The sequence below is a fragment of the Dendrobium catenatum genome, unplaced genomic scaffold (genome assembly GCF_001605985.2).
Source record: "Dendrobium catenatum unplaced genomic scaffold, ASM160598v2 fragScaff_scaffold_1493, whole genome shotgun sequence".
NCBI classification, from domain to species: domain Eukaryota; kingdom Viridiplantae; phylum Streptophyta; class Magnoliopsida; order Asparagales; family Orchidaceae; genus Dendrobium; species Dendrobium catenatum.
In genome coordinates, this window is record NW_021319955.1 from 391,559 (window position 1) to 416,947 (window position 25,389).

Consider the following 25,389-nt stretch of genomic DNA (forward strand, 5'->3'; position numbering starts at 1 on the left):
CTACGAGAAACCCGATCCCTATCGACAGCTATACATAGTTGACAAGGTTCAAGCTACAAATAAAAATGCCCCCAACACCCGATGATGGCCGTGTTGAATGCAGATCTCAACCGGAGGAGTTTTCAAATATTTTCAAATGTCTCCCAAATATCTAAAGTTCATTTCAAATATTCCAAAACTCCACCCATAAATATCCATAAAATCCAGAACTCCAGAAAATCATGAAATCCAAAAATATTTAAAATTTGAAATCAACCCATTAAATACTTAAAGCATCATCCACCCTCCGCAACAGTTTGTCGAGGTGGACAAATCAAAATTTACTTCAGTTCGCAAAAAACTAATGCCTAGTTGAAAATATTACTAGGATCCATTCTCAAACAATCTCTTGCCAGTAAGGACGTGGTACGTGTCCTCTAACCGTCAGTTTCGCCGCCAAATGGCACTGCAGGTAAACGGTTATGACCCGGGGCCCTCTGAACCGAGTGGTTTTGCCGCCAAATGGCACCACAAAATACCGGTTATGGATATCGCCGTTACGTTTCTTATTGACATCAAATCCTTGTGATATGAATCAATAGGATACGATCGATAGGGCACAAAGCTCTCTGCAAGCTAAGGTGGATTCAAATTTGTCCCCTTAGACAAACATTCATCCCAGGTCTATAAGGTCCCCTTGGACGAAGCAACCCATGGCTGCCGACAAGGATCCTTCTGTCAGGTTGGGTCAACTACCTTCTCTGACTAAGTAGACCAGGGACCACGATGGCCCGGGATGACAGAACCAAGGGATCTTGATCGGGCCCATCATCCATTCCCCCACTATCTGCTTTAAGTGAAAGATGGTGAAATGTTTATTTTAAATATCCAAACTTCCCAAATACCCAAATCCAAACCCAATTTCCAATTTCCAAACCCTATGCTGCTACTATATGCCAGATAACACGTATCTATACGTATCTGATTGACGACTAGCCTTAATCGAAAGTTCTCTCTCGTTATCGGGAGGGGTAATTAACTATAGGGGCTTGCGCCTATAGGAAACCAGAACTCAGATCATAAAGTCCTCACAAAATGAGGGTGAAATCTCTGGGTAGTGTCTTATCTACAAACTCATCTGCCTTCCAAAATTTACCCCGGAACTTATTTCGTTAAAACTCCCTCGCTGAATAAAAAGAAAAAGCGAATGGAGGCCGGGGCCGAACTTTCGGAGCCCACAGATTTAATCCCCAGCCACACTTGCACAATCACTCTCCTTACTCTATAAGGCCTCCACAAAGAAGACCTTATGATTTCCAAACCTAGAGTCGAGCTCGCCCGTAGAAATGAGCTTCTTTGGGCAATACTTGGTCCCTGCTTTGAATCTTTGGCCAAGGCTTTCAGTATACTCTTCATACTTGAAGAAGATGTTGTACTTTACAATCGCCTTAATCTTAGCAAAAGCCTCAACGAGCCCTGCTTCAACCAATTCCTTCGCTTTATGCTTCCTTCTACGACAGCTCCTCCAACAAGTCCATCTTCAGAGCATCTTCTTTCTTGACGTGTACACTTTGCAACACTTCAACCTTATCTTCAACAATGAACTTGGCTAACCTATTTTCCTTTATGCACAGCTCGACAGCATCATATGCCCTCTATAGGCTGGCCGTCTTCAATACAAGTCACCAATGGTTGCGAGCTACAGTGTAGGAAAACTATCTTGACTACCCCAACGAGTTCATGATGGTGAACTTGAGCTCATCTTCAAGGATCGGCTTCAAGTATTACTCAAGCGATTGCAAATAGATAGAATGACCTTCGTCGTAACACCAACGAGTTCATGATGGTGAACTTGAGCTCATCTTGAAGGATCGCCTTCAAGTATTACTCAAGAGATTGCGAATAGATAGAATGACCTTGGTCATAACACCACCATGAAGCATGTAGTTCACCACTCTCACTCGTCTAGTAGCTAGCCTCATATGAATTGTTCCCGCTACCAATTTTTGGGCGATGGGCTCCTTGACGTGAATGGGTGCCGCCACCTCGATCCAATTTATCTTTATAGGCGGCTCCTCGCCCCCCTTAGCTACTTCAGCAAGTCCAACAACATGCTACCACCTCCTCTAGGTCGTCGTTTCCCTCATCATGCGGAGGAGAGGACTCACCTAGGGTACTTGAACACGCTCAAGTCAAGGGGTAGTGCACCCTGGGATGCCATCTACACACAAAGAAGGAACACGCTAGGATGAGTAGAAAACTTAAAAAAAATTTACCCAAATAGAAGCACTCACTGTAAAAAGCTAGGTTTAAGTTCAATAGCCAATATGGTGCAAGGTGATCAACAACTTCCCGCATATCATCTTCATTGTCCTCTCCTACTTAGTATACGGAGGGAGGAGGAAAGTGGCATAATATCACCAAGAATTTATGCGTCTATCAAGGCTACAGTAAACATGGTAGTAATTTTGCATTTGTTTTCATATAACTGTTTGGTAGTCATGTTTAATATTTTTCATTAAATCACATGTCCTTTTCATCACTAGTCTATTAAAAGATCAAGTGAATTGATGAACTAAATGTAAATTTGCATGTCTTCACAGGCGTCTATCAAGTAGTCAATGGGATGTAATAAAGGAGCTCACACCCCATGGGCCCAACAAATGAGCTTGCCCATGGATCATAAGACCCTATTTGCACTGGCCTAAAAAAGTAAATCATACCTCATGGGAAAATTAAGAGTTCTTGTGGATCAAGTAACTCACCGCTCACCTCATACGGCAGCTTGTTGATGCAAGCAAAAATTTGGGAAGGACCCCAAATTTTTGCAAGCAAAAACAATTTCTTCCTAGATAATAGAAACTTACATGAACTCACAAAAACTAGACAAATTAGACAAAAAAATAAACTTTTATAATATAAAAGACGCTTACAAGTCACTTACAAACTTTTAAAACATAAAGGCACCTTAAACACCTAAAGGACCTTTGCCTTGAGAAGAAGGATATAAGTGGAAGGGAACTTGCGGATAGAAGAATAGATTAGAAGCTAAGACGAAAGGAAGGAGAAGCTCGCAAGCTTTACTAGAAGAAGGAGAAGGGATGGAACAAGCTCGCAATCTTTTCCAACAAATAAGAAAAACCTCTCAGGTTTTTTGCTCCAAAAATCTCATCATATCACCAACCTTTTCCATGCCAAAACATCTCCATTTTATAGGCAAAAGAGAGGAACCAAACATCCATAACACCTCCAACCAAACCAATTATATTTAGGGAAATGAAAGGCCAACAGCCACAACACAGTAGCCCCCATTCGGTATAGGAAACAGAGAAGAGAAGGCCACAGGAAACCAAGCAGGCAGCCACGGGAAACCCAGTCATCAAGGGAACCAAGGAGCCAGCACAGAGAACGGAACATCAGCACGGGAAAACAGCCAGGGGCCACGAGAATAGAAAATGCCAAGAGGAAACCGAAGAAACAAAGGGAGAAAAAGGGGCAAAGTCCACTCCAAAATGAATCCAATACTTAATAGCAAACCTTTTTGAATTAATGAGCTAGGAAGAGCAATAAATCACTAAGCAGAATTCCAGCATTTTGAGATCAAAACCAAGTAACCAAGGCCCATCCGAGAACAGCAACTTCACCAAACTGAAAACAACAAGAAGCCCAAATATTCATTTTGTTTTGACCCCCCCTGCCTACATCAATTCTCCCCCACTTGAAAAGACTCATCTTCTGATAAGGAGGCTTTAGATTTCTTCCGAGCAGGCGAAGAAGGCGCATCAAGCTCTTGAATCTTCGCCTCGTATTTCTTCAAAATCTTCTCACGTTCTTGCTTGAATTTGTCCTGCAGAAATTTCTTTTTCTTCTCGAATTTCTCTGAACACAAGAACATTTGATATTGAATTTTATACAATTCGTTTTGTATGGATTTGTAGAACTTCCTTGCGATGGAATCCCTTCTATAGTTGGAATCTTCACATCCATAATAGTTAGTTCATTTGTAACTTTGGCAGGGTCAAATTCTCCTTGGGACTCATTTGAATCTTGATCTGAAGGATGATTACATGGACTATCCATATAGACTCAAAACAAGAACTCAAAAAAATTCTTACGACACCAAGACTCAAATAATAACACAATTCAATAACCTAGGATATACTAACTTGCTCTGATACCAAATTGATACAAGCAAAATTTTGGAAAGGGCCCCAAATTTTTGCAAGTAAGAGCTAGACCTTCATAAGAAATAGAAGTTGCACACAAATACCCAAAAAAAACCTTTTATATTATATAAAGACACTTACAACAAAGGACACTTACAAGAAGCTTACAAGACGCTTACAAACGACGCATACAACTTCCTAAAATTGCATTTCATCCATTGAGAAGAAGGATATAGGTGGGGTGGTCACTTGCGGCGAAAAGGAGGTTAGAAGCCGAGAAGATATGGAGGAGAAGCTCACAAGCTTTCCTAGAAGGAAGAAGAAGAGGTGGCATAGCTCGCAAGCTATCCAAGAAACCCTCAGGTTTTGTCTCCAAAAATAAGCATCTTCACCAACATTTTCCATCCCAAAACAACTCTATTTTATAGGCAAAATAAGGTAGATAAACAGCCATAGCACCTCCAACCAAGTCCAATAAGAATTGGGGAAATGAATGGCCAAAAGACAATAAACATCCAGCCGAATTTCTGCACAGAAAATAGAGAAACAACCACAGAAAACCCCACCAACAGCGACGAGAAACCATCCAGCAAGGGACTCGAAGAGCCGGCACAAGAGACAAGGCAGTAGTTTACGAGAAAGACAGCCAGGAGGTGAAACCGAGAGGGAGTGACCACAGGAACAGCAACAGGCAACAGAAACCGAAAACAACAAGCAGCCCAAGGAAAAACCGAGAAAATAAGGGGAAGTGGAAGAGACACAATACTACTCCAAATAAATGAGCTAAACTTCAGCTCATAATGAGCTTTTAAATACAATAATTTCTCCAATTAATGAGTTAAATAAGTAGAAGAGGCTTATTAATGAGCTGATTTTAGAAGCTCACCAAAATTTAAAACTCAACTTGTTTTGACCCCCCTTGCCTATATCAGATTCTCCTTCGGTTGAAAGAATTCATCTCCTGATGAAGCTAGAGTTTGCTTTGAATCTTGTCCTAAGGTTTCTGAAGATTGATTGCATGGACTATGACTCATGACTCAAAAAACAAAATTACATGACACACCGGTATTTGCTAATCCACTCTGATATCATTTTGATGCAAGCAAAAATTTGGGAAGGGACCCAAATTTTTGCAAGCAAAAAATAATTTCTTCCAAGATAATAGAAACTTACATGAACTCACAAAAACTTGACAAATTAGACAAAAAAAAAACTTTTATAATATAAAAGACGCTTACAAGTCACTTACAAACTTTTAAAACATAAAGACACCTTAAACAGTTAAAGGAGCTTTGCCTTAAGAAGAAGGATGCAAGTGGAAGGGAACTTACGGATAGAACAATAGATTAGAAGCCAAGACGAAAGGAAGGAGAAGCTTGCAAGCTTTCCTAGAAGAAGGAAAAGGGGTGGAACAAGCTCGCAAGCTTTTCCAACAAAGAAGAGAAACCTCTCAAGTTTTTGGCTCCAAAAATCTCATCATATCACAAACCTTTTCCATGCCAAAACATCTCCATTTTATAGGCAAAAGAGAGTAACCAAACAGCCATAACACCTCCAACCAAACCAATTAGATTTATGGAAATGAAAGGCCAACAGCCACAACACAGCAGCCCCCATTCGGAACAGGAAACAGAGAAGAGAAGGCCACGGGAAACCAAGCAGGCAGCCACGGGAAACCCAGCCATCAAGGGAACCGAGGAGCAAGCACAGAGAACGGAACATCAGCACGGGAAAACAGTCAAGGGCAACGAGAACAGCAAAGGCCAAGAGGAAACCGAAGAAACAAAGGGAGAAGAAGGGGCAAAGTCCACTCCAAAATGAACCCAAGACTTAATAGCAAACATTTTTGAATTAATGAGCTAGGAAGTGCAATAAATCACACAATCATTGAGCTAAACTTCAGCTCAACATTAATGAGCTAACACTAAGTAAAATTTCAGTATTTTGAGCTCAAAACCAAGCAACCAAATCCCATCCGAGAATAGCAACTTCACCAAACTGAAAATAGCAAGCAGCCAAAATATTCATTTAGTTTTGACCCCCCCCCCCCTGCCTACATCACCTGTCCATTGAAAAAACTCGCCTTCAACCATGATATAAACAACCTTACTCACATTCACCATCTTAGCTACATGAAGTGCCTCCTTAAGAGACTTCTGGCTCACTACATCACAACCATCTTACTATGAAACTCATCTTCTCCATAATTATAACTCACTCGCCTTCCTTTTCTAGGCAACACATGGCTCCAATAAAGGTCACCAATGACCTCAGAGTATCCCACAGCCACGAGTCTCTCTTATTCAATGCTCATTGATAGACTCAATCACGCACACTCAACACTGCTAAACTCGCTCATACTCACTTTCCATTATGGAGCTCTCATGGTGACAAATTATCAAGAATATGTAGAATTATTCTCCCTCCAACTAACTAGAGGGCGACACATGTCTAGGCTAAATATTAAGAGTCTAAAAACATTGTATTTTATATTTCTTTATAGGTGCGGCTTTTTTTCTTGTAGCCCTAGGACTACTATAAATAAAGGGTGATGAGGAGTGAAAATTATTAGGTCCGGACACCGGACGTAGAGATAGGTTCGGACATCCACTAAAAATTTGACATATTATGTACTTTAGTTGTGCTTTTTTGTGCGTTTTACTTGCGTTTTATCTGCATTTTAGCTGCGCTTGAAGTGTGTTTTTTTTACTGCGCTTTGATTGTGCTTTACCTGTGATTTACCTGCGTTTTGCATTCGCTTTAAGTGCGCTTTTTTATACTGCACTTTAGTTGCGCTTTTGATGCTCTTGGCTTAAAGTTCCGTGGACACATTAAACATATTGAATATCCACGTGTCAACTCCACGTGTCCACATTTTATTGACTTATACACCTATCTCTATGTCCGGTGTCCGGACCTAATAATATTCTGATGAGGAGCCCTTTGGATATTTTTATTTACACATTGAGATTTAGAGCCTCTTAGGCTTTTGCATTACAATTTTTTTCTATTGAATTATTATTTCTATTATCACACAAATTTTGGGTCACCCCTCTCAGAGTTCTCCTGCTACTAGGATCAGGTGTTATACAAGGACAAACTTGGATCCAACAAATTCCTCAATAATATATTAGCTGTCTACAACCTAAGGATCTTTAGTAGATGAACACCATTAAGTAATTCATGAATACCCGAATAACATTCTTAAAAAAAATTCAAAAAGAGACATTAATCTCGTAAGAAAGAAAGGAAAAACTTCATAACAGAAAAGTTGGTCAGAAAGTAAAGGAGATCTCAAAATAAAAAATAAAGAATAAACAAGTAGACATCCCCAAATAAAATATAATCTTCAGGTCAGAAAGTAAAGGAGATCTCTAAAAACCAAGCACACACAAAAAAAATGGTACCAAACAAAAGAAACGAATGGAACCAAATGCTGGCAAGAAGGTGAAGGATCAACCAGAGGCGAAGCCCCTCCGGAAGACGGAGATCCTCAGATGAAAGGCAGCTCTAGACACCCACCTCATCCTCGATGCGAAGACCTCTAGTTCACTAGAAGCTGCGAATGTAAAACTTGGCAGCTAAAGCGGCGGCTTCTCTAATTGTTCTTCTCGGATCCGCTTGATGTTTCCGATTTATATTGTCCAGGGTTGGAGAAAGCGAGTGGGTGATGGCCGATGCTTCTGACACCTAATTGTTGTACACACGACTATCCCCAGATCAATTTGAGCGCCACGTAGGATATGCGTGGTATGATTTGCCACGTGGCGAAATGTAACGATTTTAACGTGCGATGTTTGTTGAAAAACATGATGAATGCTGTTGAATTAGCTCTCGTAGTAAGTTGGCCTGACAGCGGGTGGCGGGTTGATTCACCACCAAAAATAATTGAGCACTCTTAAAAAAAGGTTGGCTTATTTTAAATTTTTACAACAATTTAATGAATAATATTGATAGTCGAATGTGTGAAAAGCCACATTAGAGTACCGCAATTAACCGAATTGTGTTTCAAGATTAGAAAAAGAAAAAATATCATTTAAAAAATTAAAGGTTTTAGGTGAACTAATCAAAATGATAAAGATATATTTCATTAATTATTTTTGTTTTAAGGCTAGATTCAAATTTATTCATGTTAAAATTTGCACTTGGCATTGAAAAACAAAAAAGATATAAAATAGTACACTTTGCGTGTTCATATGCTACTATCTTCCTTCAATTAAAACAAAAAAGATAAACAATGATTTTGACTATCTTTTTTTCAAAAAAATATATATATATAATTCAAAGTAAATTTTGAATAGAAGTGAACTACTTTGTTGGCATATTATGAAGTGAAAGGGGAAGAGAACCTCTTAAATAGGACAAAAAAGATATATCTTGATCATTTAGAGCAAGGTTGAGCTAAAATTTTGCATGACCTACTGAAATCATTTGATAACATTAGCATTATCACCTTCAATAACAATCCCTTGTGCCTCAAACATCTAAGGCTCAAAAACATGTTGCAAAGAAAGGATTGCCTAAATTTCCACATATGTATTGTCCTGATGCTACCAAGATGAGATCCCCATAATGATTTTGAATAACAGCCATCAACCCAACATGGCAAGGAAGAAGAGCGCAGTCAACTTTTAACTTAAACCAAATTCGAAGGGGAGGCAAAGGGGGGCCAAGTGCATGTGTCAAGCAACTGATCATTTTGGTGGATGTCTCATTGCTTTGTGAAAGACTAATGGTAATGACTAATTAGATTTCCAAGAACAACCACAATAATGATAGTTGGGGAGCAAAGGGGACATGCTGATTTTTACCATTTCTTACCCTACGATGATGAAATATTGAGCCACAAATGAAAGAAATTGAAGGTGATTGAGCTACAATATTGTTTAACCTTAATGGTAATGCCCCACTTGTGTAAGACTTGTCAAATTCTCATCAATCCACTACGAAGAAATGCCATGTGATTTGTTGATTTTAAATTTGTCCGTGGGTGATATTCAAACCTTACTTGCATGATTGGCTACAAAAAATAGATAAGTAAAAAGAGAGTGTGTTAGAGAAAATAAATTTAATAGCCTGTATTTTGACCCAAGTAAATATTTTTTTCCTTGAGTCATTATAAGCTCAAATCGCAAATGTCTTTGTCATAGCATTGTTATTATAGTATTTTACTTACATGATTTTTTTTTTTAATTTTTTAGCGCAAGTAAAACTCCATAAGAAATTAGCACCTACTAGTACATGTGGGGGTTTCGAAATTGTCAGGTGTCCGTTTTGTAAATCGATTTCATCGATATTTTTTTAACAAAATGATTTATTTAATATATATTTTTCTATAATTTTTAAGGCCCAAAATAACATATATGAATTTTATACTAAAATAAATTGATCAAATTAATTATATAATATAAAATTATTATTTTAATTAAAATATCCTAATCAACTAAGAGACATTAAAAGCTTTTTAAATCCCTTTTACCATTTAATTTTTGGCAACACATAAAGCTAATGAGAAATTAAGTGATAAGAGAGAAAATGAAACTTGAGATTTGGAGGCCAGTAGAGCAATGTTTGTCCGTCGATATTATTAGAAGATTTCCTTATCTCGTTGTAACGAAATTTTACCCTATTTTTTATTTCAAATATTTTGTGTTTTTTGTTATTTTTTCGATCAAATTTATGTTTCTGTTATCGAAAAATGAGAATAATTGTATATTAGTAAGACTTTCAGTGTTTAATTGTTTATATGTTATAGAGATTGAAATTATAAATATTTTAAGTATTTATTTGAGATTTTTTACGTGATGATTTTAGAAATATAGTGATTTTTGCCTACTCAGAAATTTATTTAACTTCTAAAAATAATGATTTAGTTCAGCTAAAATTTTAGAATATTATTTTATGTAATATTTGATGATTTGGTTACATTTTAAAAATGTAAATTTTTGCTTAGCATAATTTTTGTTATCTATCTTTAGGACATTTTATGAGTTTTTAAATTAAGCTCAATTATATTTTATTTATTATAATATATTAAAAATGAGATTAATTTTATAGTACTATGATAATATATTGTTTGTAAAAGACAAGCAAAGTCTAGTTGACACGTTTCTTGGAGACTGATTTATCTGTACATGATGGTGAGCTGACAAACTTTTCTTTAAATACTATAATTTGATATTATCCTCTACTGATTCACGTGATACACTAATTGAGAGTTATAAGGAAATGATTACTATGCCGATGGGTTAAGAGTGATGACTCTGTTTATTAAGCTAATAGTTATTGATACTAACACTGATATTGAAAAACACCATAAAATTCTTACTTGTTTAGTATAATTACTTAAATGCATGTTCTTGAGGCAATATTCTTATTATTTTGTGGATTTATTATTAATGTAATGATTTATTATTATTGCATTATTCTACTGCTCTTGCCACTAGATTATTATTATTACCAATTTAAATATTAATACTATTTAATACTACATATTCATTGTGCTGATACTAAGTATATGATATATTGAGCATGTGATATATAATACCTACATATTATGGGGAAACTCTTATGTGATTTTATCATATTCACATGATTTTGATAGTCTTTATTGATATTTTGATTTGATACTTCATAATATTTATATACTGATTAGTATTATTAATACAAAGATTACTTTATAGATTTGACACTAGTACTAGTTTACCAATTCTACTACCACTATATATAAATTTTACTATTTCTATACTAATTCAATGATCATATGAATATTACTGCTATGATTTGACAGTTAACAAACATATTAAACATTTATCGTACTTTGAATTCAATTACACGTTTTGGTGACTTGTTGGGCTTTTTAGTTCATTATATGTGATTAAATAATTTCATGATAGGATAGAGGATCTAGAGTGTGAGGCTGGTCAAGATTCCTTCAAGTTCTGATTCTTTTTTATTTTAACTATTTATTTGTACTCATGAGGATAGATATATGTAATGATTGTATAGATCCTGAGTATTATATATGTATATATATATATATATATATAAACATTTTAACTTATAGAATCTTTTTTATTATTTATTACTGATAGATGATATTAGATAACTCTTGTTATTATTTATTAAAAGGTAAAAGAATAATTCTTTCAAATTAGATTCTAGAGCATCACAATAAAAGATAATATTTATAATTTTATTGCATGAAAATAGAGACCTAGGTTTAGATAAATAAATTATTATGTTTTTTTAGGCTTGCCCTTTGGCTTCCTAGTTATAGGTGGGAGTTAAGGAAAGAATATTTAAAAAATATATTCAGAGGAAAATAAATGAATGACATAATAAGTGAATTGATTCTCAATAAAGATTTTTATGTGGTGGATTACCAACATAAGGAGAAGCCATGACAACAATCTCTTCCACCAACCTTGTATGATAGAGTACCAAAATCCTTTTTAGCTTTTTGGAGTGGTAGATAACCTTAAAGCCTTTCACCCTCCTAGTGAAGATTATGAACCTGGAATTTTTTTTCACCCTCCTATTGAAGGCATAGACTCTCAAAGCTTTTTTATCCTCCTAGTGAAGTTAGTGAACATGGAATACTTTTTCAACCCTCTAGGAAAATGCAGAGAACCTCAATCTTCAGCCTTGAACCCTTTCTCCCTAGAGCTACTATGAAACCCTTTAAATTTTCAAGATTTTTTTAGTTGACCTAGAGAAGTCTAAATCATAAATCGTCTTAGCCAGAATATTTATAATATTTTTTTAGCTTCCCTACTTTTTTGATACTTTTTAGGCACTATCAAGATTTCTTAAGAAATTGGTACATGTCAGTACAAGTGGGGTTTTGGGACCGTTAAGTGTCCGTTTTATAAACTGATTTTACTTGAATATTCTAGATAAAATTATCTAATTTATAAGTATTTATCTATGTTTTTTTAATTTTAGGATGTAAAAATATAAGAGAATTTGAATAAAATTAATATTTTAATATTAAATAATTATAATAATTAATATTTAAATAAAATATCTTATTCAACTAACTGGTATTATTATAAAACTTTGCTTTTCAATTTTTTTTCCCAAAATAGAGAGTAGGCTTAGGGAAATTAAGAGAAAAGAGGATAGAGAAAGGAGGAAATCTATATTTTGGGCCCATTTTTGTCCGTCAATGCAATTAGGATACTTATTCATCTTGAGTTAAGACACATTACGTCTATCTCAATTTTAAAAAATATGTAAGTTTTGGTGAATATTTTGATTAAAATTTTGTATGTGTTAGTGAAAAATAGGGATAACTTTCACCACATAACTTTTTTATGTTGTAGAGATTATGATTATGCATATTTTTAATATTCTTTAGAAATTTTTCACCGAGGGTTTTGAAATTTGTGGGCATTTTATTAAATAAAAAATTATTAGGATGTTAAAATATGGTAGTATAATAAAAGTCTTAAAACATTATTTTATACAAACCCTAATAATTTGTAAATTTTTAAAAATGTGCATTTTTGCCTAGTTGAATTTTTTGTTGTCTATCGTTATACAACACTGAAATTTTTATACATGCTCAATTTCTCTTTACCTATTATAGTGTGATTATGTATATGAATATGTGATTAAATTATATATGTTGGGAGCCATAAGAGGCTAGAATCCTTTGAGATTCTATCTATGTTAGAGAATTTTTAGGAATTATAAAGGGCTAGAATCTTTTGAGATTTTGTCTATAATAAAAATATATGATATATTATGGTGCTATAAACACAAATAAATAGGGAGTCATAAGGGGCCAGAATCCTTTTAGATTCTATTTGGATCAGGGAAATGTGATCTAAACTACTTTGTGATATGAATTCCAATTTATTTATTTATTATGTATTGTTATTTAAATCATAGAATAAATGTTATGTATTTATTATATTTTTCTAGTTTTGTGATTCTCAGTTCAGTGATTTATTTAAATTATAATTAACTGCTTTTAAATATTCAGCAAAATATTTGATAAAATAATATTTGAAAATTTAGATTAGTTTGTGTGGCTTGCTGAGCTATTATAGCTCACTATGGTTTTACTTATGGTTTTTAGTATTTAGGAAGGGGAATGAGATTGTGGACTAGCAGTTTACGTTTAGATCTGAGGTCATAGCTATTTTGCTATTTTAATTTTTATACAGTTATGACTAATTAAATTTTTTAGTTTTGTAGCTCTTGCTTGTAGTCATGTATTGTAGTGTATATATTTATTTTAATGAATGAAACAAACTTTATAAATGAGTTTTTCAGTATTTATATATTTTAGTAGCTCTGTAGTTCATCATTTATTTCAATGAATATTGGTAGAAAATCTAAAATAATTTCAAAACTAGATCTTGGGGTTTGCTTGTCACAGCTCAACACAATAGGACCTGTCCTAGTCGGATTGGGTTGTGATAGCTACCCAAGAGACCAACAAGGACACCTAGAGGAATCAAGGCAGAAGCTTGTTTGGAGCAATCATGTGAACCCATTCACACTGCTTCTCCCTCTCACACAACTTCTCCTTTTCCCTCTCTAAGCTCTTAAACCTCACAAATTTCTCTCACAGAATTCCTTTAACACCCAAAGGCTCCTCAAGGCTCTAATAAGAAAGTTTTTATATAAGGCTTAAAAAAACTAAAATTTTAATTCTATTGATATTATTCATATAGTATGATCTTGAATCATACAATATGATTAGTTCAACATTTTATTTCATCTAGTATGGTTTGAACAGTTTTAGTTTGATCTGCTCAAGTTTTCCATACCAATTATACAGTATAATCTTGGGATCATATGATACGATTAATTTAATATTCTTCTGATTATATATAATAAACTACAAGATGATTAAAAATCATTTCTATCATTCATCCAGTATGGTTGACATCATTTTATATGATTAGTTAAAAAAATTAAGGTTTTATCTAAGCCGATTGCCGAGATGATTAAAAATCATCTATATCAATAATCAAGTATGATTAACATTGTACTGTATGATTTATAATATTAATTAATTCTTGATTTGATTGAATAATCATAGGGATTAATTTAGTTAAATTTTAAAATTTCATACAGTACGATATAGATCATACAATATGAACATTTTAAAATTTAAAAATTTAATACTTACCTAAATTTGATTATTTGCTAGGTTTTCAAATTAAAGTGATTGTATAGTACAATCTTATTCATACAATATAATTAGTTTAAAAATATTAATTATATAATTAGTCATTTTAACCATTTTTTGGATACCTAATTATAAAGTATGATCTAGATCACACGGTATAATTAGTTTAATAAATTTTAATCATTAATTTTCTCACTCCTCTGTGTGTGGCGCACGATCACCAAGTTATGATACACTTTTATAGGACTTTAACTCAAGAAATATAAAAATAAATAAATTTAAAAATAGAAACTTTTGTAAATTTTTTTTCTATTCTACCTAATCTTAAACCCCGAAACTTCTTGCGTGGTGTATGACGTACTTGAAATATTAGTACACAAAAATGAATGTATAATACAAATGCTAAAATAAATCAAAAGGCAATCAATAATGTTTATTATCATCAAAATCACAAGCTTGGAATCCGAGGGTGCAACAATCACTTTCTTTTTTTTATGATGGCAAATATTTTTGGATAAATTGGCTAATTATATTTTATTTTAATCCCCCTCACTAAGTGATTAATTTAAATATAGGGAAAAGCACACTTTCTTATTTTTTTTTATTTAAAAGCAAAATGTAAAGCAATAAAAAATACAAACAACATAAATATGGGATAAGCACACTGAACTAAATAAAATATAAACGGTCTATAACCAATATTTACTCCCCCTTTCGATATCATCAAAATGGAGGAATAACAAAATATATAAATAAAAAGTACAAGCATAAAAGTAGAAAATAACTAAAAAAAATCAATACATACCACAACACATCACATGCACTAGAAGTAAGATGGCCCCTAATCAGATGGTGGTGGTGGTGGCGGGTGCTAATATTACTATTGAAGAGCAGTAAACAGCTTAGTGTAATACTCCCTATCAGTCTCATGCTATCAATGTAGTTGTTGGTGGCGTTGTAAAGCACTTTATTCTACTATTGTGTATGAGTTGAGTGTTAATTATATTCATCAATATGAAAGGTGATCTTGGTATTCAAGTTGGTAGAACCTTCTACCATAGTTATATAGAGATCACCCTAGGTGGGAGGGAATATTATAGAAGTTGGTATTGGTGCTAGAGCTGGTGCTGGAGCAGGAACGTCTTCCCCTTCCTCATCAAATTTTGTCTCTTCTGCTGACTCATCTCTGCATTATCATTGAAATATAACATGAAAGAACTATTATTGAAGAAGATGGGAAAATTATTTGCAATGCTAGGATAGACAAGTTGATATTTTTGGTTTACGATATAGGCAACTAGATGTCCTAAGAAAATATTTTTCTTCTGCCAGGTAGATGGGCAACAGATGGCCATTAGATTTTTAAAATAGCTAATAATTATATGGGCTTCATTGAATTGAGTGTAAGACATAATTAAATAGGTAACCAAAGATAAAAGTGGAGTAATAATGACTTTATATCTAGCCTTAAGAAGTCTCAAAGTTCTAAGAACATGCTGGATGACTCGGGCATCTTGATTTAAAGAATGAACTAAAGGATGGTGTTGATTCAAGGGGACATTCCTAATTGTGAGGTTTACAACAGTCCAATCATAGTGTCCCTTAGAAGAAAACAAGTGTGGTTTAGGTGCTTCAGTGGATAGGTATAAGTATTGGGATAGTTCCTCTTTTATGATTTCTATAGTCTGCCTACACACATATGAAGTCCTCACATAATAATCAGCATTTATTTTGAGTCTTGCATTGAATTCAAAGAGAAGATCAGAGTTAAAAGGGAATATAAGAGTAAGAAGGAAATAAAAGGTAGTGGAAGCAAATAATTCCATGACATGATATTATACATTAAGAGTTGTGATGGAGTGATTTGAGCATTTTTGAATCGATGGTAGATTGACTCGTCCTTGACAATTTGAAATATGTCATCCACAGGACAAAAAGAAGAACTTTCTTGTAGTAAGAGAGCTCCCTTTCTACCTCCATTCATTACAAATATAGAAGCTTACAACATATATGAGTGAAGTTAAATTAAACTTGAGCGATTGAAATCCATAGAATCCCTTCTATTTTATAGAATTTTCAGCAGATTATACGCTACAACATGAAATCATACAACATAATTAGGAGTTAAATTTTCTGGATTACATATCAGAAAAAAATGATCAAATTGTATTGCAAGATATTGATCATATTGTATAATTTTTAAAGAATCGGTCACCCTGAGAAGTTATATGCTATGTAAATTGACTAATTGATCACCCAATACGAATAGATGTTTGTATAGTAAGATAGTACAAATATTATTATATCGACCAATTTTCATTCATCCAATAACAGTCAACATGTGGGTCATATAGTACAAAGTGTTGGTTGTATAGTACGATCATCAATTATTAGTCAGATCAGGTCCATTGATTTTTTGGGTGGTGAGGATGTTTAGACATGTGAAGATCGTACACTACAAATTTTTTATTTTCATGTTTTTAAAAATTTTATTTTTGAAATTATATTGGTGTATAAATATCAAGGAATAATTACTAAGTAGAATTATTAAACACACAAAACAAAAATAAATTAAAACTCAACAAAAATGGAAACACATAGAAATAAATTAATGTACACATTGTTAATTTCATTCTTCCCTAAATCAGCTATGAATATGAATGACACCTAATCTAGTCCTCAATATGCTAAAGGTACCATAATTTAGGGGTTTAGTGAAAATGTCTGCCAATTAATTTTTGGTGGCTACAAGATGTAGTTATATATCTCCTTTAGATACATGATCTCTATTGAAATGATGTCTAATATCTATATTCTTAGTGCAAGAGTGTTGAATTAAATTTTTAAAAATGAAAATTGCACTAGTGTTATCACACATGATATGAATGGTTGCTACAAATAGTCCACGGTCTAAGATTTATTGCTTTAACCAAAAGAGTTGAGCAACACACCTTCCTATGGCTATGTATGTCGCCTTAGGGTGGATAGGGCTATTGAATTTTATTTCATACTGGACCATGAAACTAATGATTGTCCTATGAATTGATAGGTTCCAAAGGTACTTTTTCTATTTATCCTACACCCTACAAAGTCTAACTCTGAATATCATATAATTTTAAATGATGAGCTATGTTTAGGATACCAAATACTTAAGTTTTAGGTGCCTGAAGGTATCTAAGAATTCTCTTAACAATAGTTATAAAGGACTCTTTAGGATTAGCTTAGAATCCAGCACAAGGATTTACACTAAACATGATATCAAGTCTTCTAACAGTCAAACGCAAAAGTGATCATATTATCCCTATATACATTCTTTGATCTATTGATTTTTCACTTATATTCTTATCTAATTATATGGAAGAGCTCATGGGTGTATTAATTAATTTAGCACCATCCATTTCATATTTCTTTTGAATTTCATTATTGTATTTACTTTGAATCAGAAAGGTACCCCTTAGTTGCTAATCTGACTTTATTCCTAATCACAACTCCAAAATTATGCATCTTATTTTTGAACACCCACTTAATTACTATAATACTTTAGTCCTTAGGTCTACTAACCTACTTCCATACACCATTCCTAACAAATTAGTTCAACTCTTCTTAAATAGCTATGATTTAGAATTCATCTAATAGGGCTTAATCTACACTAGTGGGTTCTACCATAGAGATGAATGCATAATGACTAACCTCCTTCCTAAATCCATGCCAAGTCTCAAATCTTACAGATGGATCTCCTAAGATAAGTTCACTTGGATGACTATATGAATATCTTCATTCTTTAGGAAATAACTACTGAGATTCTTCTCTATTTCCTAGATCAATGGATTGTACTCCTTGGGTAACCTCTGCCTCTTCATCTTCTTCTATCCTAGGTTCCTAGATCTATCATATTCATCGAATACCACATGAGTTGAATCCTCTACAACAAAGGTCCTCTTATTAAAGATCTTATAAGTTTTACCTACATAAGAATAACCTAAGAAGACTCCATCAACATATTTTATTTATAAGAATGAAGCACTTACACCCAAATACATGAAGATGTGAAAGATTGAGTGTCCTACTCTTAAGTAGCTCATAGGGTGTCTTATTGAGTTTGAATCAAATATTGATCCTATTTAGAACATAACAAGAAGTATTCACTACTTCCACCAAAAATACTTAGGGAGAGAATATTCAACTATTATAGTTTTAACAACTTTTACTAAAGTTTTATTTTTTTTTGTTAAGGGGTCCTAAGGGTAGAAAAATTATATTATATTCCTAGCTCCTTATAATAAGATTTAAATGTATCATTCTAAAATTCTCCATCATGATCATTATGAATAGTAAATATATTATATCTTAACTTTCTATGAATCTAAGTGAAGAATATTCTAAATTCCTTAAATGATTCATTTTTATAAGATAAGAATCTAACCCAAGTGAATATAGAGTAATCATCAATAATAACGTACCCAATGGTCTTCCCACCTAAGCTGGCTATACTAATAGGCCCTAATAAGATATGCAGGATTTTTAATGACATAGAGGTGGTGATGTCCTTAATGAAATGGAATGAAGATTTGATTTATTTTCCTAATTTGTAAGTATCACAAATGTGATCCTTAGAGAAATCTAACTTTTGTATGCCTTTTACTATGTATTTCTAAGTAATCTTCCTAAGGGGTTTCATGCTTTCATGATATAATTGCCTATGTCATAGCTAAGATTCATCAATAATAGATTTTAAACACAAAGATTTGAATAATCAATGAAATTCAAATCAAGTATGTAAGCATTATTAATTCTTTTACCTTCTAAAATGATTTTTCAATTTAATCTTATCAAGCATCTAGTAGATAGAATTTTAATATCAAAACTTTTATCACACAGTTGACTAATAGTAAATAGGTTATGCTTTAATCTATCTACTAGCAAAATATTTTCAATAATAAAGTTATTTAAGTTACTAATCACACATGTACCCACAACTTTCCTAGTGGTGTTATCTCTTAGTGTAAACTTTCCTCCATCCCTAGCCTCCAGCATGATAAATTACTTAAAATATATAATTATGAGTCATGAATATCCATTGTGCATGTATCGCATGCTCTCACTAGGCCTTTTATGAGAGCACCCCTAAAATGTCTATCAAGGGTTAGATTTGGGAACCCAAGTGAGTTTTTGTTCTACCATATACTTTAATGGATGAATGACATGCATGTTATGTTGTGATGCATTTGGTGTAGGCCTCCACACAAGATGTTTTATATGGTGTATAGTGTAAGTGCAAGCTATATATCTTACCATGCCACAAAAATGGCACCTAACACATGGAAATGGATTCACTAACCTATGTAAGTTATAGTTCCTTCTTCTAGAGATATGATATGCATGTTTTGTTTTGGGGATATACCATTGTGCTAGTGTAGGTGTTGGTTTATTATTTTAGATTGCATTATTTTTCTTCAAATTCATTTGCATTCTTAAAGATTTCAACTTCACATTTCAGAGCATGCTGACTATGGTCTAGTTTAGTTGTAAGTATTTCTAATTCCTTGAATGATTCTTCTAAATCAGTTTGCTCAGTTGTTGAACTCATTTCTATATGAGGACACTAGGACTTTTCCCAACCCTAGGTAAACCTCTACCCTTAGATTTGTCTAGCCCCCTAAACCTATCTAGACCCTCGAATCCTTCTAGAGTCTAACTCCTAAGATCTATCCAAGACTTAGGAGTCTCCTAGATCCTAGACCCTAGAATCTCTCCAGGTTCTAGGACCAATCCAAATTTCAGATCAATCTAATCCTTAAACCAATCTAGACTCCAGAGTTTTCTAACTCTAGATCAACCTAGATTCTTATCAAACTCTAGTCCTATCTAATCATATCCAATAATTCAAATGTTTGTTATTGATCTAGATAATCCATAATCAATTAATTAAATCTAAGACCTAACTTGAGTCCAAAAATCCAAACCAGAATTTGTGATCAAAGAGCCTAAGTCCTAAAACCCTTTTTTGGTAAACTTTCTATCACATGGAATCCTAGTTAACTAACTTATGATTTAGAGTCTATAAATTGCATATTGATAAGACATATCTCTAGAGGTAATCTTCTAAATTTGAGCTAAATCTGACACTTCTAACCCCATAAACTGAATTGAAACCCAAAGTGTGTGAAACCTTCAAATATTTATGACCTATACCACTAGACCTATCACCTAGTGGAATTTGACCTTGGGGTCTCCTCCAAAGCCTTTAATAACCTCTAGACCTTTCATGTTGATATGTTAAATATTAACCTACATTTTTATAGATTTATTTTGACCTAGAGTTGACTAGAGGTCAAAATGACCAAAATGCCCTTTAAGGGGATTTTTGGACTTTTGACCAAAACTCAACATGGTTCAATCTCATTAATATTTGAAACCTTTTTTTTAATCAATCTCAAACATCATTTGGGACCTGTTGGATCTAAACCTAGACCTTAGGTCAACCTAGGTTCACCCAAAAGTTCTTTAAGGGTCGAAACAATCATTTTGATTAAACTAACCTCCCTAGACTTTGAAACCACCTCCAATGGACTCTTTAAATCAATTATAACATGTTAAGCCCAACCCCTGGCCTTGGGCCAACCTAGTTAACTAAATCAAATCTTAAACTATATGGCATTAAATAAAACCTTGAACCTACACAAACTCCTTCAAATCCACTTAATAACTCCCTCTATTGATTTGGATGTGATTGGACCCTTGCACCCAATCAATAGTTGAATTGGTCAGTAGAGTCAAAGTTGGCCAAATCTAACCCCATTGAGTCAAATAACTTTTTGCAATCAAGCTCTTCAATCTTTCATTCCCATTCTAATGCATACCTTAAATACATGTAAGTCATAAGTAAGTCAAAATCCATTGGCTTTAACCAAGTCAACTCAAGATCCTTTGTCAAACCTCACTATATATAACCTCATTTATTCTCCCATTGACCTTAAATCTTTGATCCCTTCCTAACCAATCTCAAGTGACTCCTTATGTCCCCTAATTATTACACCATTACCCTTGACCTTGTTGACTAGTCAAAGTAAATCAACCATACATTTAAATCCCTCTTTGAAGTGGTTAACCCTTCCATTTGATTTTAAATACATTGACTCTATGCTTGAAGTTCACCCAACCAGTTTCCCACACTCCTTCCTTGCCACCTCAGCTTCCTTTTGACTAGTTGATTGGTAAAAAAATGTCTATCCAAGTTCAAAACTTTCCAAATGGTCAAAAGGCTACTCTAATCTTTTTTCCCTTAGTCTAGGCTGCTGAGAGGAATCCATTAAGAGGCCAAAGCTATCTCAAAGTCCCTAAAACTAAGCCTAAGGCTGGAGCCTTAAGTAGCAATGGTCCCCCCCCCCTCCCTCATGCCCAAACCATCCAATGGGAGCATGGCTCGACCCAAGCTTTAACTCAGCCTTCCAACCATCTGGGAGATGTGGTAATGATCCAAAGAATGTCCATGATGTATCCCATCCCTCCAAGCAAAAGCCCTAGAGATTAAACTAAGAAAAGGAATCATTTCATTACATTGACTTCTCTCACTCAAGACTCCCTCTTAAGAACTCCTCAAGTCAAAAAACTCTTTTCATTCTTGCTTCCTAGAGCTTCCACCATCCTGCTACTAAAAAAATCCAAGTGGTTGCATGTTGTTGACGATGACTTCTCTGATGAACCAAACACCTATTCCATCCCAACCTTATAGCCATCGATCCAAACATTTTTGGCTGTGGGTTTCATCTAGAGTTCGATATGAGGACATTCCATAAGCTCAAAAACCAAAAATTTTTCAAATCCATTAGTTAAATCTTAGTAAAACCTTAACCCTAGATCTAGGCACTTAGACTTAAATAGCTTTCATACAGTTGTTTTTAGCTCAGATAAACACATTCCTATGAATGCTCTTTATATTTTAATGCTTAGTTTAAAATTTTATCAAAGTTGACTGAGCGGATTGAGATAACAAGATAAAAAATTGATTCTTAGGGCTCACCGTTAGTGCATGCAGGTGTGCAAAATCTTGACCATTGATCTTACAATCAATGATCCATTTTTGTCTTTTCCATGATCATTTTGACCACGCATTAACCTCAAACATTTGAATTTTTGTCTGCCTTAATCTAGATTTCCCATCTCAAATCGCAGAAGATCTAATGAATCTCACAGTTTTCTAACTCGAATAAGTGGCCCACGGTCGTCCGGCGCTGCATCGAGCCATAATGGCCAATGATTGCTACGGTGCAATTATTGGCAATCAATGCCTGCGATTTGGAACGAACAGCCCAGATGTTGCCCTATACTCCTCCCAGATCTACAGTTTGGATTCAATGAGCCAGATACCAACACACATTTATCTTGCCACTGAATTATTATTTAATTATTTTTAATTAGTTTAAATTTATTTTAATTAACAAAAATTTAAAAAAACATTAAAAATTAAATAAAATCCATATTATATATCAAATTGTTCAAATTTTAAGCCTCTTTACTTAAAAATTAAAATTAATTTAAAATATTTAATATATTTTAGATTATTTAAAACATTTAAATACTAGATATTTTTTATATTTAGTTTAATAATATCTTTAATGATGAATCAAAGATTTTCATAAATTTATTTTAAAATATTATAATGATTAAAGAATTATTTTAAAATATTTTATTTTAAAATTTAAATTAATTTGAGATATATATTCTATATTTAATAATTTTAAGTTTTTTAAAATATTTAATTAATTTTTAAACTAAATCCTAATAATAAAAAAAATTAAGATAATTATTTCTAATAGTTTAAAATTTGAAAAAAATTTTAAGGTTTAAGTAATTTTAGTTTAATAAATATTTTAAATATGAATTGGTTTTAAATCAAATCAAAGCTTATGTATGTTAATTATCTTTGATCTATGCATGTGTAGGATGCACACACCCACTTAGCTTAGGCTCTCCTTGTGTTAGGATTTGATTGTGATGATTATGTGTGCATATCATATATGTTGAGTCCAAGGGTTAGACAAACCTAGATTCAAACCTACTTAACTTTGTGACATCCTTAAAATTAGGGTAATGTCTAACGAACTTATAAAAAATTCTAATAATTAGGATACACCTTCTATTGACATGAAATTTAAACCACTTGAAATTAGTAATAGTCTCTACCCTAGGGAAATTTCTCACTAATTTTTGAAGTCATTAATCCCCTTAAATAATTTACTTAAGTTAAAACCCTTAACTAAGCATTTAAGATTCCAAAAATTCTAATAAATCAAAATTAAATCTAAAAAATGCAGATAATAACTTTAATTGACCAAATTTTAACCCTTAATCAATGAAAATTAAAATCTCTCCAATTTGACATTAATTTTTAGAATAATATAATTTTAATTGAAAATTAATAACTAATTGATTTAATTATTTAAAATAAATAAAATTTTTTAAAAATTCTCAAACACTTGATAATCCCTAAGATCATTTCTAATCTTTGGAGGTGATTTCAAGAAATTTGGAGTTTATTTAGATCCAAATCGCAAAAGGCCTCTAATTAAAATAATTGAATAATTTAATAAATACATCAAACTTTGAAAAATCACAACTAATTATAAAAAATTCAAAATAAGTCAAACTCAAAGGCACTAAACTCTAATTAAGATCTACTATTGATAAAAAATATCAAATCTTTAAAATTAAGTTAAAGTTAAAAAGTTAACTTTCATGTCAATTATAGCTCAAATTTAGGTCAAAACTTTGAGAATTCATAACTTAATATTGAAAACTCTAAATTGAGCTTAATAATAGTCTAACTACTCATTCTAAGGTCTAATATTTATTAAAAATCTTAAACTATCTAAATCAACTTTAATTTTAATAGTCAACTTTTGGCCCCTTTAATTAATGATATTAAATAGTTCAAATAATTCCAAAATTTTAATAATTTATTATAATTATAGATATCTTAACTTGGTCAATGAATTTCACTTAACCAACTCTTAATACATAAGAACCACTTCAAAGATAAAGTTTATTGGATGGACTACTCCAGGCTGTAAGGAGACCTGGTTCCTCAAGCCTGGTGGCCCAATGCCATAAAAGATTTCACTGTAGTGTTTGAACATTAAAATTAATTGATTCTTAATTATTCAATTAAGATTAAAACTCTTAATTTAACTTTATCAGTTTGATTTATCGAATGAACTACTCTAGGCTACGGGGCTACGTCTTAAGGAGGCCTAGTTCCTCGAGCATGGTGGCACAATGCCACAAACTGATTGATAACAAATTAAATTAACTTAATGTATAAAATTAGCCCCTAATCAATCTAATTAATAATTATTAATCTTTTAATTACCAACTAACTAAATCAATTTAATCAACCTTGATTACTACTAGGTAACACGGGACAACGAGGCTATTAAATTAACCCTAAGAAAGTTGAAATAAGCTTCATAGCCTCAGTGAGCAATAAAGGTAGTAATCATTTAATAATTAAAATATATATTAATCAAACTTTAATACATTAATAATTAAACTTAAACATAAACTTTCTCTTTTACCTCTAATAAACTTGAACATCAAATAACTTCCATAAATTACCCAGTCTACGATCTACCCCAGCCACACAATCTTTTACACACACACTAGATGGTTTGCTAGGACAACATACTCTAGTATAGGCTGGGCCAATGTTTACTTTACTGGTGTGTACCATATTTTTTGAGATTTTATTGCATGTTATAATCAAAATTTCTTGTTGTGTTTATTTACTTTTACTGCACTCTATGGATTGATGATGTGATTGGAAATTAGATTACTCTTAGGTTAGGAATGATCTAGATGCTCACTGAGTTATTTGCAAGTGTCCTGCCCATACAAGGTAATAAAAGGGGGGCTAAAAATAATAATTATTATAAAATACTACAGGTGCTTCAACTGTTTGCCCCCAAATAAATAAGAGAATAGATATATGTGGCTGGTTTGAGTATATTAAATTTTATTCTATAACTTCTTGGGATTGATTTAATATTTAAATGCTTAGGATAACCTTGCAGGAGAGTTTAAATTTTCTTATTTTAT

At 32.9% G+C, this 25,389-nt stretch overlaps 1 protein-coding gene across 1 annotated transcript in view; it reads right to left on the bottom strand.

Annotated features, from left to right (window-relative positions):
• LOC110113280 (glycine cleavage system H protein 2, mitochondrial) overlaps window positions 1-7,762 on the bottom strand; it is a 64,098-nt gene extending 56,336 nt beyond the window's left edge. The window contains exon 1 of the mRNA XM_020845784.2: window positions 7,606-7,762. Within this exon, the coding sequence (XP_020701443.1) occupies window positions 7,606-7,672 (67 nt within the window). The 5' untranslated portion in view covers window positions 7,673-7,762. The remainder of the gene's footprint in view (window positions 1-7,605) is intronic.
• Window positions 7,763-25,389: the final 17,627 nt, after the last annotated feature.